The following is a 16769-nucleotide window of genomic DNA, read 5'->3' as shown; positions in this document are numbered from 1 at the left end:
TAAAGAAATCCATTAATTGGTGAAAAATGAGCTAACTGGTTATTGAATTGCAGGCACCAAGTGAGACCAGCAAAATACCTGGCAATAAAATGCTAGAAAACAAGGTGTGCTACTGATGGTAGAGCTAACAAGGCATCTGAACAGAGAAATCACAGAGGTACCTGTGCCGACAGAGCACAGAAATCCAGAGCAGTGCTCCGGTGCTGGCCAGAGCCAGTCAGCTGCTGCTTCAAAGCTGGTACGGATCAAGGGAAGCTGAATGCCAGTTCCAGGGAGTTTTTTCTGCATGGAGCCTATTTCACGTGGTCGAGTCTTTGATCACAAGGTATTTAAAATAACCAGCTTTGGGTTGTGATAACCATGATGTGGGAAGAACCCAACTCATCGCATCAGTGGCTCTTGTCACAGTTTTTCTGCAGTAGTTATTTAGCCAAGGCTGCTCTTAAGTCTTGTTATGCCTTAGCTTTCAGTGGTGAGAAAAAATGGCAAACTTCGGTGATGGGGATCCAAAGACTTAACGTGCAAATGGGAATTTAAGTGAAGAAATGTGGGCAGAATATTTCGTTCTAATGGTAACGAAAGACTTTGAATCAAGGACATCAGTGAAAAAAAGGCATGCGAAGGGATGGAAGGAGGCTTTTTTTAACTGGCAGGTCGTAACAGCCTGAACTTTCTGCATCAGCCAAGAAAGGGAAATCGCTGCCCTTGAAGCACTTGGCTGTGATGGAGCTCAAGTGGGAGCATTTCCTAAATCTCAGGGGTTACCAAGTGCGATCACAGTTAATGCCCTAAGGGTGTGTTAATGGGTTCCAACTTAAAACAGTGAAGACGTTTTAATGGAAAATCACAAACGATAACCAAAATAATAAATGTGTGCCTTAAAATTGGGATTGGTAGGCAGCGTAGGGGTGCAGGGGAGAGGTGGGCACAGAAGCACACACAGGGTGATGGGTGCGTGCGATGCGGGGCTGCAATGCTTGTATTGGGCTGTTCGGTGGGAATCAGCCCCCTGTTTCTGGATATTCCTCGTGCTGGCAACGTTTCAGGGAACTTCAGAAAAAGAAAATAAGGTATAAGGTTACTGACAGCCTGTGAAACCAAGGACAGATTTGCTTACGCAGCCTGTAAAAGGACAGCGTGTTCCCTCTGCGTCTGAGGCTGGTGCTTCTCCTGTGTCCAGCCGAGATCGATCCGTGGTGAGCTCAGAGACAGCGACCTCGGAGAACTGGTGAAACACTTTGCTCTCAAGGAGTATCAAATAAAGGGCAAGCTGAAACTTTTGCTTCCTTACTGTCCGTTTTTCTTCCAGTATTTTCCATTTTTAATGGATGCTACACAGCAGGAGTTGCACAGACTCTGCTTCCTGCACCAGTTCTTTTCTGGTGGTGAGTCCTTTGGTCAGGATGTTTCTGAACACATTTAATAAACATGCCACTTAATGCAGGATGAAGCATGATGGATGAGGCTTCTTTTACATGTAACAAAAGGTAATTCATAGGTCCTTTGCCCTTCTTTTCAAGGCTATTGTGCCATTTTTTGTATACACCCTTCCAACCTGTGTTTTAAGGTTATTCAAACTATTTCAGGACGTGCTGTTACTTATTTTCGAAACTTGCAGAGTAAACTCACAGAAGCAGCTTTTCAGTAGGAAAGGTACCAGCAAATTGACATCAGCCCCCCAGGAACTGCAGCATGCAGAGCATGGAGCCCTGCGCTGAAGGAGGCTCTCAGCCCTTTCCCTGTAAAGAATGGGGAACAGAGGGACAAAACTCTCACTTCACCCTCTTACGTGTGTTAACTTCTGCCCAATAGTAACTTATGAATTATGTGTCTGCTTTCTCTCTGTATAAACTCTTCAATGACTTTTCTATAGCCCTAATTTTTAGGCAGAGCCCTCCTTGGGAGCACGTAAAGGGAAGTTTATCCTCAGGCTACCATTCATCTTCAGTGCGCTTCTGAAGAGCGGATTGGTGGCCATCTCATAAAAGATCCCATAATTTGCTCTGTTGTACAGGGCATGTGCAGTCTTAAAATCTGCCATACCAAAATTAGCTTTTAATTTAATTCCCGAGTATTCTGTGTGACTTCAGTGCTGAGAGTAAATGGTGTTTACGTAGGAAGTGAATGTCACTGCAGACGCACTCCACTCGGGGCTGGAGAAGTGGTCTGCTAGCTTGGGAAATACAGCGTACGTCGGAATTTGTTCTCAATTAATTTCAAAATTACAGACATAAGACTTGAGAAAGTTGGCAGATGACTTGTATAGCCTGTGCGACCATAGGTATGGATATAAATATTAATGTGAAACTAAATTAATTATAAAGTCTCATTTAGAAAATGAACATTAGTTGGAAATCCCTGTTCAAACACAGGCGTCCCAGGAGCGTGGCAGTTTTTGCTTTCTTGCCTTCATCTTTGGCTATCAGACCCCTCAGACTGGATGTCTGGAAAACGAGATACTTTCAAATGTGATGGAGGGAGATGCAGCTCAGTACGGCACTGGGTAGCTGGAAAACGAGGTGGAAATTTGTACGTGTAAAAATTCAGTGTCGTCAAATTGCTGCAAAGCATTTGGTGGCAGTGGGGGAAAAGTACTGCGCCTTTGTAAAGCTGGGGTGGTATTACTTCTGTCAGAACTAATTCTTTTTGTCTTTTCACAAGATAGAGCTGTAACCTCTTAGTTTTGGAAAATCTGGAATTGAATTGGTATGTGGGTTTCAGCTCAGTCATATATTTTTAATTTGTGGTTCTTTTTAGGGTAGTACTTCTCCATTCCTAGAAGTTGAACAAGAAACAGAGAAGCAACATTTTTCTAGGTATAGAACCAGCAATTAAAGCACACTTCTTGCTTTGTAGTTTTTATGTTGAAATTATTATTGTTTTACTTTGGCAAAGTAAGCTCAAGTAAACTTTTCAGGAAGATGCACAAAGTAAAAACTTGGATGTGACAACTACTTAATCGTTTGACAGTGGCCTAATTCTTAATAAAAACTAATTACTGGAGCTGACAGTGTTGTACCATAATATGTGCAGTACATACACCCCAGAACAGCCAAAGACTTGTAACATTTTAGGAGGTTTCTATGTGATTCAGCCTTTCTGCTGAGAAGTTTGTTCAAGAAAGATGCAGAAGAGGATGTGTGCCTTGCGTGTGTGCTGCCAAGTGCACCAAATGCACAAGGTGTGCTACAGAGCAGCACTGCCATTTAAAGTGCAATTGTAGACATCAGTAGTCTGTCACACAAAATAATGCAGGGATTTTTGCAATGTCTGTATATATACACGCATGTTATATGGTCTTAATGGCTCTTCTCCTTCCATTGTTGACAAATGTTGCCTCTTCTGTTAGCACTTTGTCAGAGTAATACATAGGGCTAAATGAATCTTGAATCAGATGAAAGCCCCAGTTCATACACAGAGCAATGGCATGAAGCATTTCAACTTTGAGATGGGATGGAAATGGGTTGTTTTAATGGTAAGACCAGAATTATCCACTGTCCTGCGATGTACAGAACACTTCGTGTCGTTGATTGTGTAAAAACCTGAAACCAAGTCCAATGAACACGATGCTTCTCCACGTAGGTTATTTGCCTTCCTGCTCTTGTGTCGTCTGCAGTCAGCAGCTGGTAGATTTTGAGAAGTCTAAGGGATATTTTGGGTGGGGAAAGGAGGTGCCAACACTTTTTTTTTTTTTTTCCCTAAGGAGTTCCCTGGTAGTGAATGTAATACTGCGAAAGCCTCTCTGTAAAAACACAGCCGGTGAGTCTTTGCTGGGTGGTGCCTGCTGTACAGGAAGGAATATGCAATTTTCTCTAATGTCTGGTGTCTGGTTGGGGTGTGTAGGCGTGATTCCATGTTGTGTGAGGTAGGTGACTCCATTTCTAGCCAAAGCACAGCGTCTCCGGGCCTGGCTGCTGCAACAGCGCCGTGGCTCTTGGCTGGGGGCTGTCGGGAACCTCAGCAGTCCTGGGAGAAATCGTCACGTACCAAACGAGCCTCTGCCCTCGTCATCAAACGAGGCTGAGGAAGTTGATCATTCGATATTAGATCAAGATGTCCTGCCTTGCCTGTTTAAACATAGGAAGTATACTTTTGGAAGTATGCCTTGTTGAGAAGCAAGAAGCCCCCCGAACCTTCACCCTCGGGCATGGTGCGGGGTCGCTGCGGTCCGTGGGGGGCTCCTTACCTCTTCTCTCTTTCATACTGCTTACAGTGAACAAAGTGATTGAAATGCAGCACGTGTTTTGAGTGGTTTATTAGGAGATGAATAATTTTGAAGCAGATTACGAGATATATAAGGTTGTTCTTGTGGGGGATTTTCCTTCTTGAACAGCCAGTAACGTCGTCCAAATTGTTCATGACTGGTGTTTATAGCTTTTGTGCTGTGTTACTAGGTTCTCACTTATTCTTTCATTCTTCTTTAATTTTCAACCATTTCAGCTTGATTTTAGCAAACCTGTACAGGTCCACATAGCTCTGTGCCAGTCCCCCAGCATCACACATGACAATGTGGAGCCGTTCCTCCGGGACACCTCGCAGAGTGGTGGGCACTGTCGGGTCCCTGTCCCCTCCTGGTTCCTCCCTTCCCATTTCAATCCTGCGTCTCCCCATGCAGCCTCCTGGGGTTTTGCCCATTGCCCTTGACATCAGTGGGTTTCTCTGCCAGCAGCTCAGATTCGGGTTCCAGGCTGTAATTTCTTGGGGGAGAAGGCTGGTGGGGATTGTTATTAGCTCAAGTGGTATGTGAATAATCTGTTTTCTAAACCATTGTTCATGAGAGTTTCACGGATATTCAGGGTTTTCCTGCCCGTGGGTGCTGTGGCACACGGCTAGCCAGAAGCTACTGGGAATACGTACACATCACTTCCAAAAGTTTCTAATGTGGACATAGGCGAATGTTGCTGTTTTGACCTTGTTTCCATAACACACAATTTTTCAAGTTACTGATGCATTTGGAATAAGCTCCTAAGCTTCTCCCACGTGGAGATCATAGTTGTATAAACGAATGCTTTTTGCTGGTAGTTCAGACAATTTTAAAGCACTTTGAGCAACTTCATTGCCACATCCACGAGTCCTGCCCGTGCCCGCTGTCCTGTTGGTACAAACACATCCGATCCCCCTATTGCTGCTTAGCGAGCTCTGAAGGAAAGAACAATCAGTTTGGGTAATAAAAATGACATACAAAAGACAGAAGCTGTGATTTATTTTGGGAGATTGAGTAGAGTGGCAAGCAGCACTTTAAAGGTCACTTGTCTCAAATAAACCTTATATCTCTCTCCGATTTAAAGAGATATTGCAGCCTTTCCTTACATTAACCTGCACGAAATGTCTTTTACAGTCACATTGCGACGTCCAGCAGGAGCATCACAGGAGGCCGTGTGCTGTGTGAGCAATGGAAATTGATGGCAGTGCTGGCCAGGGGAATGGAGATCAGTTATAAGTGATTAATGCCTTGATTAGAAATACTCCTTGGGGAATGGTGCTGGTGGTTCGAGCTAGTCTTCAGTGTGTATTTATGAAAAGTACAGACAAATTCCACACAGAACTCCCTTCCGATTGTGAGAGCTGCATTTTGTCCCAGCAGTCGCTCTCAGCCTTGCTGTATAAAGCAGCCTTTGTCGCAAGGATCTTAGATGGTGCACAGAGAACACAAACTGCTGGGGTAGTGCTGCTTGAGCGGTATTGAAAGTTTGTAAATCATTAGGAATCTGGATAGATAGTTTAATTTGTCCATGGCTGGACAGACCTCCGGCAGAAGCCGCACTCTGGGCGGCTGTCGGAGCAGGGAGATGGAGAGGATGGAGACCCCCGAGGAGCACACAGCAAAACTGCAGTCGCGTTGAGGTAGGGGCAGTGAATCCACCCAGGCTGATTTGTTCCACCACTTCCTAAAACTCTTGGGTTTCTCATTCACACCAACCTCCAGCACGGTGGTGCCTGCCAGCAGCCCTGGCTTGCTGCTGCCTTTCCTCCTCGCTGGCAAGGAACGCGCTGACCTTGCTCGTGGGCGCTTTGCATCCTTCAAGGCCAGCAGCCGGCCTCCAGCAGCAGCAGGGCAGCGTCTGCCCGTGGCATGAGTGGAGGCAGTGTCCTGGGGAGCAGCCTCTGCTCACCCCGTGAGCATCAGCTAAGGCACCAAGGAGACCTTGGAGAGCTTTGGGGAGGCAGCGTAAAGCCTGCTGCTGCCCACCCATCAGCAAGAGATGGATGGCGCTTTTCTGCATGTGCCACAAAAACGTGTAGTGTAAGAAGTACTCCCCTGAATTTCAGGTGAAGCCAGCTGGCACTCCCTGCTAAAATTAATTCTTAGCTTGTCCTGCTTCGTTTCCGTGCTGCTGCTGATTGCTGGAGGGGTCACATCGCGGTGTACGTCAGCTCCTCCTGCGTGTGCTGGCGTGGTGGTGCTCCTTGCCCCGCCGCACTGGGTTTCGTCAGCTGAGCATCGTGACCTTTTTTCTGTTCTCGAGTCCTGAAAATAGATTTTTTCAGTCTCTAAAACTTTTTGGTGGCTAAACATAGTCTTCAAAGTGTTGTGTTTCCTTTGTGCTTGGATGAAGTTCGCTGCTTTGTATCTACTGCTTGGAGTGGGTTTTTGTTTTGTTTTTAAATGGAGTTTATAAAGGTTTAGCTGTGTTTTTCAAACCTTTTAAACAGATTTATCCTTTTCCAAATACATGTGGGCATAAAAGTACTAATTTGAAGGACAAATATCTTGCACTTTTTGAAATTAAGATGCATTCAAAACAGGACTGTTGTAGATATTAGCATATTGAAAACTAGCTTTGTAGTCTTCTTGTGTCTTCAGGTTTGAGTGATGATTGGCATTGGGAATGTACTTGGTGATGACAGATGTCACAACATCCCCCATGGTCTTCATCACAATTTTGAAAATCAAAATTATGGTTTGTGTGTCGGAGGACTCACAGCCTTTTGGGCTGAGACCTACAGCACCAGTCATGGTTCCAAAAAAATCTATGAACAAGTGTTTAATAAAGTGCTCCTCTTACTTAAAAATCACCATTTATAAGGATGACATTGGGTCAACAACAATTGCACAATATTGTCCTTTAATTAGTAGAACTGAATATTTTATCTAGAGGCTGACTCTTCTGTGTGGAATTTCGTTTGTTTTACAGAAGCAGCCTTTTCCCTTTGATCATGATAGTTGATGCTGCCAGAATAATTCAGATTTTTTTTTCTGTATAAGAACGTTTTTTTAAAGCAATACAATATAAAAAGTTCTGTTCATTCAGTTGAGCACGAACCAAATAATGTATATGTATACAATGCAATGTGTCTACATATTTATATACATGTTGATTTATGGATAGGTAAAATAGAAGCACTGTTGAATTTGCATGTACCAGAAATACATAATATCCCTGCTTTGTAGTCATCATCATGAAAAAAAAAAAAAAAAGGCAGTTTATAGACCAAAACTTTGTTTTAGATTACTTAACTCTTTTGTTGTATATTGATGTTTTCTAAGGCTATTCTTGAATTAAAGGCTTGAATTTGTGAACAGGTATCCTTCTTCATACTGGATTGCAGGATAAGCTAATGGTAAAGTTGTAAGCTGTTTGGCTGGCATTGTCTCGTGTTTATCTTACAGGCTCTTAATTCTGTCAGTGTGTATCAGTGAGCTGTAAAGAAACTAGACCTTCATTTTATAGAAAGATGAATCATTATCAGTTATATAAGACAAGAAGTATGATTGGCCAAGCTTAGTCTAAATTACCATTTTCTCAAAATACATGTCAACGTACAAGTGAATATTCAAATAGGTAACAAATGTTTTATGGATAACTTTGTCAACAAATCTGATTTATGTGTCTTTTTTCTTTTTTTCCTTTTCCTTTTTTTCCCCAAATCCATTTTACTTGCAGCTTCCAGCTGATCTTACCAAGATGCATCTTACAGACAATCCTCATCCTCAGGTGACTCATGTCCCTTCAAGCCAGTCTGGATGTAGCATTGCCAGTGATTCTGGGAGCAGCAGCCTGTCTGATATCTATCAGGTAAAATTGCATTTGTTTCTTATTTTTCCTTCTCCTCCCCCAGCTGAAAATTGCATTTTGCCTTTCCTAATTGCTCTGGGTAACATTTTGTGCTGCTGTGGTGTCAGCTGTTTATCAGAAAACAGGAGGTCAGGCTTCCACTTCCTAAGTTTGTTTGTTATTTTTGCTGTTGGCTGACAGGATTTTGTCAGAAGTCTCTCAGAAGCTGTTGCACAGAATCTGTAAAAGTGTATCTGTAATGCTACGTGCATATTCTGCTTCTGATGGCAATTCATTCCTTGTTTTTCCTCGCCGCGAGTTTTGTTAGCACTGAGCTAGGTGACAGTGACCAGAAGAGGGTGGCAATTACACTATTTGCAGGTGAACATCAGTGTCAGTGTTTTACTTCATTATAGTTCTATTAAATGCTGGTTAATCACAGCTTATACAGATGATAAATTATAATGAAAAATGAGCGGAGTTGCAATACGGAATTGCGATAAAATAAATGTAGTAAATCCTTATACCATTTAGCATCGGACTTACGCATGGAAAGAATTTGTTTCCAGTTCATTTCTTGCCTTATCACATGTAGCAAAGACTTAGGGTTTGGTTTTGACTAGTCATGTTAATATTGAGAATGTCTTATTCCTATTATTATTTTTTTTTTTTTTTTCTGGAAGGAAGGAAATTGGTGTTAAACATTCTGTAAGCAAAACAGTGGCTGCTTATCTGCCGCTCCCCTCCCTGCTGCTGCTGCACACGCCTGTGTCGCTTGGGCGAGGTGGCACCTCCCCGGCTGTGAGAGGTGAAATGCTGCACAGGGAGGTGCTTTTCACATCTTTATATACCAACAAGTGTGCTGTTGCTCTTAAAAGTCACATTCAACGATACGTGCTGGACTATGGAACAAATTTCATGAAACTGTTTGTGCCTGTCAAATACCTCCTTCCTTGATTGTGTTTGTTGTCAATGAGATGTCCTGTCCTGCAAACAGAAGCATGGCCATAAACGTGCTCTCTGCACCAACTGATTGTAGAAATTCCAGTGTTGCTTGTTGTGAATAGAAGTTGAGGAAAATTCAGAGATAACTTAGGTGCATTGTCTATAAAAGAACAAGAGCTACTGCCTCGTGTCAAATCGTAGAGCTGGGTTCATGGGTGTCTTTCATTCTGGTTGATGAGGGTGGTCATCTTGGGTTTGTCTTGGTAACTGCACAACCATTCCACTTTTAAGTTGAAATCTAACCACAATATCAAATCTGTAGCAACTCTTTAGCATTATGTAGGTGTACCTGGACTTTAGACACCCATTCCCTTTTCCTGGGTACCGTCTTGGGTCTTTCCTCACCAGAAACAGCGACTGGGGAGGTATTTTATTTACAGCAAAGTGTTGATAGTTAACTTTAAAGATCAAACATTAGAAGCAAAAATCCTTTTACAGCATTAAGTAGGACTAAAATATAGAGAGACTAGACTGTTAATCTGTTATCCTTAGATTTGCTCACTGCCAGCTGGGGCAGCAATAGCTTGCATCATAGATGATGGTTTCAAAATGCACCCGTGATTTCTGAGTGGCAGAGTTGGAAGATTTTGTTCTACATCTTGAATTTTGTTTTCCCTTGGAATCAAGTCTGTTGACTCAAAATAATTAGTCAAAATCAACAGAACTAATCTGGATGTTGTACCCTAACATCTATATATTGAGGTTGATAGGCGATTTTCCTGACCATCTTCTGTCTGCCTGTCTACCTGAGTGGTTTGGAAAGATTGTTGTAAGTGAAAAGCACTTGAAATATATTATTAATGAGGAAAATATCATTCCAGTAATGAGTGAATACTCTTATCATGTGTGGTTAAATGCATTTGAAACGTTGCATGCCTGCTCTTCAAAAAATGCCAAAAGATCATGATTGTTAAACAAATAAGAATTACATAAATAAAAGAAATAATGGAGCAGCATATTTATCTGCCCTATGACATGAACAGTGGTGAAATGTATTTTTGTCCCTGGAGGAGTTAGAAATTAGTTAATGTGAAAATGAGTGCAGATTTTCTGGAAGGAGTGAGGACCTTTCAGTAGGAATCTCCTTTTCAATGACATTCGCCCATCTAATTTTGCAGCTCGTAGGGAACACGGATCTCTGTAAGCTCTGGTGACAATTCTGAGTCAGTCTGAGGCAGGTCATCACTGTCAGACTCACGTGAGAGCTTCCAAGATGATCACAGCAATCCGTGAGCTAGCTGCAGTGTCATTAATTTCTAAAGACAGCACTGGAGAATCAAGCATTTGATAAGCACTGTGGATGAAGATAAGACGTGCAATGGGCACGTCATGGCAGGGATGCTGGGGGAGAGAAAAAGCTGTTTTCCCCCTGTTGAGTTTTTAAAGCATTTTTCGTATCTTGTCTTACGTGTAATGTGCAAATAGTAAGCTGTCCAAGAATGCTGGGTATTTCACCACGATTTATTGCAGTAACTTTAACAGTTAGTTTGGGATTAGTCCCCTATTGTTTGTTACCCACTTTTAACTGCAGGATGTGTGATAAAGTCATGGCACAGCATTTAATTCAGCATGATGTGGAATGACGCATCAATAGAGGCAGATTTTGAAATCAGAAGGAAGGATTAAAAAAAAATAAATTCCCTCCAGGATTCATTTTGGTATTACGAAGGTGGAGAAGCTCCCTGATACTCTCAACAGTTTGTAGTGTACTGGCTTAGTAGCTGAAAATATTTTTGGTATCTTAAAATACAGCTTGTCATAAACTGGAAAATGTTGCTTTGCTTTTGCAGTCAGTTTCGTATCTATTGCATGCCAAACTCTCTGGGACTATCATTAGTGTCAGCAAAGGAACAGTATTTTTTGAATAATATTTATTAATGTAGTCTTGATGTGACCTTTTGAATTAATGACATCTTAACGTTAATTTTTACAGTAAATAGTGCAACCATAATTCCAGAATAGGAAACTGATTGGAGCCAAAGAATGAAACATTTTTTATTGAGATTTGGAAAGGTTTTCAGCTCATCTGTGTACACTTTATTCATTGATAGTGTTGAAATGAGGTTTCACTTGTTCCAGCTGCATCTCAGTTCAGGAAGTTAAACAGGAAATGAATGTAAAGCTGAAGGTGAGATTGGCAGAAAACAAGTCCTTGCCCGTAAGCACTGCTGTGAACATATTGTGTTAAACCCTCAGTTGCTTATGAAAATAAATTTATGAGGATATTTTCTCCCTTATCCTGAACCATTACTGCTCCCAGTTGAAGCCTTCGGTCTTTATGTGGCAAAATGTCCAAATGTGTATATTGCAAATTCCAACTTGCTTGGAATACTGCAAAGCAGCTTTTTTTGGTCAGACTGCAGACCTTTGGTTGTATGTATATATATGTGTATGTATATTTAAAAAATTTCTCCTACAATTTTTATAAAAGCTTAAATTTAATTTGCACATATATATATATATTTTTCTTTTCCTTCAACTCATTTCTGACAATGTCTGACCTAGCTTCCAAACTAGGTGTTTAGACAGAACTAGGGGAGGCTGTGTGGTTGTGCATGTAACAGTTGAAAAGAGGGATTTTAACTTCTACAAATAGCACCTTTGACTTGTAAAGATATCCTCAGGGAAAAGTCATCCTGCAGGTACTGCACAGAGCAAACACTTTCCTTTACTCTTTCATGGAGCAGGCTTTAAGAAGACTGGCAATGGTAACACAGGTTGTCCAGATTGTATTGCTAGATGTTGGTGGGCATGGTCTCCCTTACAGCATAATGAATTTGTTGCCTTTATCGATGGCTTGCAAAGCTGTTCTCCTGCTGACTGACAAATTCTCATCTATTTTGCCTTATCTGTTTAGTTCTGCCAGTGGTCTGCGTAGTGGTTCTTTTCTCTCTCTTTTTCTGTCATCTCCCATTTGTCACGTTGGCAATATATATTACTTGTGGGCAGCACCGTTATTGCCCAGCAATAATTCTGGCTGTGGTTAAGGATCTGATATTAAAATGGATTATCTATAAAATATGCATCAGGGAGTGTCCTTTACTAAGGATTTTTCTATCAATTCTGTAAAACGTCTTGGACACTTTTCCCATGAAAGAATTGATGTGAAGGGAAGGAAAGGGGGGAAAAACAACAACAAGGAAACAGACTCTTAATCACAGGCTGTGTCAGGAGTCGTGAACATTAAAATACTGTATCATACGGAGTTATTACAGAACAGGAAATCCTTCATGTGTTGCATTTAATACTTTTGTCTGTCAGTGCATGTTTCTGACGCTGTAGTGGAATACGAGTCATTATCACCAAAACATTTTGAAGGCTGCTTCTTATGTTTTTAGCTCCCAAACCAGTGTATTGTGGCTGTTTAGATGAAGAAATGCTAGAAAAGTCCTTGAATAAAATGCCGTGCTGATCATGTGCTGCCAAGGCTCTCCAAGCACAATTTGCACTTCGGCTTAATTCCAAAGCTGTTAATGTGAGCTATATAAGCCAGTGAAGTGATGTAGCGTAAAAAATAAAAATAAAAAAAAATTAACCCTATTTATTGTTACCCTACTCTGAATGAAATAGTTATGTTAAATCATGTAATCCTTTTTTTATTAGGTTTGATGGATAATTATTGAAACGAGGACATGCTCAAAGATCTAATGGTATATCTAAAAACTCAATATTTTTCTGCCTAGAAAACAAGGCAGTGCTGCTCCATCTGTCCAAGTACTGGGACTTGCATTAGGAGAGCAGCGTGGAGCGTGTAGGAAGATGGAGGCAGTGCTGTCTGCTGGATTTAATCAGACAGCGTTGGTTTTGATGATGCCACTCAGTCTTCCCAAGCAGTTACCAGTGCTTCAGCACTCCAGCTACTTATGTCATGTCTAGAGCTTCGAGTGGTAGGCACGAGCCAGGATTAGTAACTGTCACTGAGTTATTGATGAAATAGCTCTAACTTGAGGAGAGCAAAGAGTCTTTTATCTCTGTTTTAATATTCAGCCATCAAAATGGGCTCTCAGTGGTCTTGGTTGTGCCAAATGGAGCACAGACTTGCAACAGCTCCGGTTTGTGGTGTAGTCGTTTGCTGATAGCTCTCTCTCCAGCCATTCTCCTGAAGTGGTTGGAAGTGAAATGTTTTAGGTACATCAGGGAATTGGTGTTAATGAACGATGCTCTGACTCTTTTGTGGGGGAAGGTTCTAGTGGGACTCTGCCCCTAGTTGTGAAAATCACTGGCAATCAAGTAGATGGGCATAGATACTCAGAGTTTTGTCTTCTCAAATCTGTGCCTCTGAAAATATACCAAAATTGAATATAAATGTTCAGGATACATGGTAATACTGATGGCACTTTTATAAATAAAATGATAGAAGTTAGTGTTTAAAAGATATATGTCCAACTAATGCCAGTGGGAATTTGTTTATAAAAAGTTTTAAAATAGGTGTCCATTGATCAATTTTGTGCAAGGATTCTGTCAGCGTCATATTTGCTGTGGGTTATGTGTTGGCCTTCATTGGCCTCTTCCAGGCTTTTGTTATTCAATAGATAGATATTTTGTGTGTTAGTGTGAGGGATTACATTTAGCACTAAAATTCAACATGCGTATATCAATCGATAATAACAATAAATAAGAAAAAGTTTAGGGGTGTAGCTCTCATTGCCAAAAGAATATCTGAATTGCCACAGTGACAACAAGCAAGTTATAAAAATACTTGGTGATATTGTGATGGAAACCTTAGCACTGTACATGCTAGCATGCCTTCTCCAACCCAGCCCTTTTTTAAGAGGTCTTGTGAACATGCAGAATATTTAACACATTAGTTTATCATCAGTGTAAATGTGTTCACTTAATAATAATAATGAAAAAAGCAATTTCTGCAAGTCTGTTTATAATTGCCTTATACTTCTAAGTGACACATCTTGTTCAAATTTTTGAATTTGAACAGAAAAATGAATTGCATGCTGGCTTAAATTAAACAGAAGTGATTGAAGAAGTATTCTGTGGAAATTGAAATTTTGAAACTACTTTTTTTTTTCTTCCTTGCCTTCCATCTGTTTTGGAAGGCTATTTTCATTCCATTACATCATTTAAACTTTACATGAAAAAAATACTGCAAACGATTCTTGTGTGATGCTGCTTTTTGATGCCAGTATTGCTTTATCTTATACTGTTGCTTCATGTGTCTGCTCAGCATGATGTCTATATTGCCATCTATTGATGACAGCAGAAATGTGTCTACAGACATTGGGTAACCAGCGTTGTTGCTGAATTATATGATTATTTGGTCAATATTAACTCCTGAATTTTGAAAAAAACACTTTCTCTCATGAATTCACAAGGAAGACCAAATGCTATAAAGTGAGAGTCAGCCGACAGAGATGGGAGTAGTAATCCTTACTTCCTTTTTTTTTTCATATTTATATTCTCCACCTGACATACTTACTGTATACCAGGATGAAAGTCCATGTTACAATATGGAAATGAGTAATTGATCAAATCCCTTTAATTTTATCCACTCACCCTGGGTTATTTTTCCTCCGTGTGACACTGTTGGTATCGATGGGCTTACATTGCCTGTAGTTCCTTGGGAGCGTCATAAGGAAAGGGAGCAAATGCCCAATATGTTAATTTTTTCAGAACTTGCGATCCTAATTCCTGTAGCGTGGTGTTGCTCTTTGCCAATGGTATATATTTATACTCTCATGTATAAATTAACTCTTAACTGTAGATTTTGCTGTAACCTGTTCTTGTCAGTGTTCAGAAAGGGAACTATTACAGTTTCTAGTTTAACTTTTGTTGGTCATAGATTATTTTTTTTTGTAGTACTTGCTACCTAAAATAAGACCATAAATTATTAAACTGAAGACATTGAACTCTTTGTCTGATGGATGTCTTCTCTTTAGGCTACAGAAAGTGAGATGGGAGATGTTGATTTAACGGGTCTTCCAGAAGCACCTGTAGACTCTGAAGATGAAGAAGAAGAAGAAGATGAAGATATTGACAGAACTTCAGATCCACTTCTAGGGCGAGATGTTGTACGAGAGTGCCTTGAGAAAGAGCCCGCAGATAAAACTGATGATGATATTGGTGAGGAAAAAAAAAAAGGTCTTTGTATAAAACTATATCATACATCATCAGTGAGAGAAGCATGTATGAAAACTGTTCAATGAGTTGACGTTAAATGTATATCTTCATAATTATGGATGATGCCTTTCAGACATCACTTTGTTCTAGTGATACTGTTAATTAAATGATTTTCCTCTTACTATCCAAGAGAGTATTTGTTCTGAGAAGCTAAGTATTTAAAAAACAAAACAAAACAGTCTTTGAGACTCATAAGATGCTAAGTATTATAGTCATTTTACCAGCTGATACAAGAGTAGCAGTGTAATTTTGGCTGCCTGTAACTATAGAGTTAATCAGTGAATGTCAAAGAGAATGTGCTAGTTAGATAAGCTTAATTGTAAACTGCAAAACACTTGAAATGAAATTAATTTATTGCAGCGTCCAACTAGAAATTGATGTTAGTTTAGTGGTAAAATTTGGGTTATGCTATACTTCTGATTATTTCTCTGAACTCTGGAAAAGCATTTCATGCTCTTAACAAGCTTATAATTAGTGTACTGAAAGGATATTTTTGTTCTCCTAAATGTTTGTAGTTGAAGTGCTTTTACACTTAGCTAGATTGCTGCCCTAAGAGTCGAGCAGTGCCCGATCAGGACTGCCGAGCCAACAAAACACATACTGGGCTCGTTCAGCTGCAGGCACTAAAAGGGATTGTAATACCACTGAGCAATTCCTTCCGTGAATTAAACTGAGGTTTAATATACCGGTGGGAGGGTAAGGTATCTAAGGAGCCCCAGGGCCTTGCAGTCTTCATACCAATGTTTCCTTTGCCTAACAGAGCAATTATTGGAATTTATGCATCAACTCCCGGCCTTTGCAAACATGACAATGTCTGTAAGAAGAGAACTTTGCTCAGTGATGATATTTGAAGTAGTAGAGCAAGCAGGAGCCATCATACTTGAAGATGGACAAGAAGTAAGTAACTGCACACAGCGTGATTTGAGCACCAAAGTTTGAAGATCAGTGAGGGCACCTGGGTGAGAGGGCTGGGAGATGTTCTCTGCACCACTCCCACACCTGAAGGCTAGGGAATCTTTCTCTTACCGTGACTCACTACCAAAATCCTCAAACCTTAGTCCATCACTTAGTAACATGCAGGCTGAATCTTATAGTCTTCCCTGTTCAGGACTTCAGCATGATTGAGATGGTCAAAACAAGCAGAGTTCTATAGCTTTCACTGTGGATTATCAGTTTAAGTGCTAATATCTAAAAGAGTTTGTTTATAGGGGTTTTACCTGTAGAACAGAAGAATGCATCATTCCCATTGGTAAAATAACTCTTTAGTTATAACATAAGGTTTTTTTACATGCTAACATAGAGATGTATCCCTGAACAATGTATGACCTTAATATCTAAACAAATCAGATCTAACAAATTATGACCTTAATGTCTAAATTAGAAGCAGTTTCCCTACACATTCAGATGTTCAAATAAGTGGTCAGGCTCCCAGTGTAGGTGCTCTGAATCATTACCTTGAAGCCTTTCCCTGTCCTTTGTTCAAGAAACCTGGAATGTCTGTAGCAGTTCATCACTTCACGAGGACTGTGTGGACTCTAATCTCAGTTAGTGACCAAGTGGGCATGTGGGGGAAGTGTTCATGCTCACTAAATAGTATAAATATACTGTAGCAATTAGCACACTAATTAAAAAGCA

At 40.6% G+C, this 16769-nt stretch overlaps 1 protein-coding gene across 8 annotated transcripts in view; it reads left to right on the top strand.

Annotated features, from left to right (window-relative positions):
* RAPGEF6 (Rap guanine nucleotide exchange factor 6) overlaps positions 1–16769 on the top strand; it is a 123505-nt gene that overhangs the window by 65558 nt on the left and 41178 nt on the right. For all 8 annotated transcript variants that reach the window (XM_082771956.1, XM_082771952.1, XM_082771953.1 and 5 more), the window contains 3 exons: positions 7887–8018; positions 14894–15077; positions 15895–16031. In XM_082771956.1, the coding sequence (XP_082628082.1) occupies positions 7887–8018; positions 14894–15077; positions 15895–16031 (453 nt within the window). The remainder of the gene's footprint in view (positions 1–7886; positions 8019–14893; positions 15078–15894; positions 16032–16769) is intronic.

The sequence above is a fragment of the Aythya marila genome (assembly GCF_965140915.1).
Source record: "Aythya marila genome assembly, chromosome: 14".
Taxonomy (NCBI): Eukaryota; Metazoa; Chordata; class Aves; order Anseriformes; family Anatidae; genus Aythya; species Aythya marila.
The sequence above is the reverse complement of the archived record's forward strand: the minus strand, read 5'-3'. Positions and strand labels throughout refer to the sequence as shown.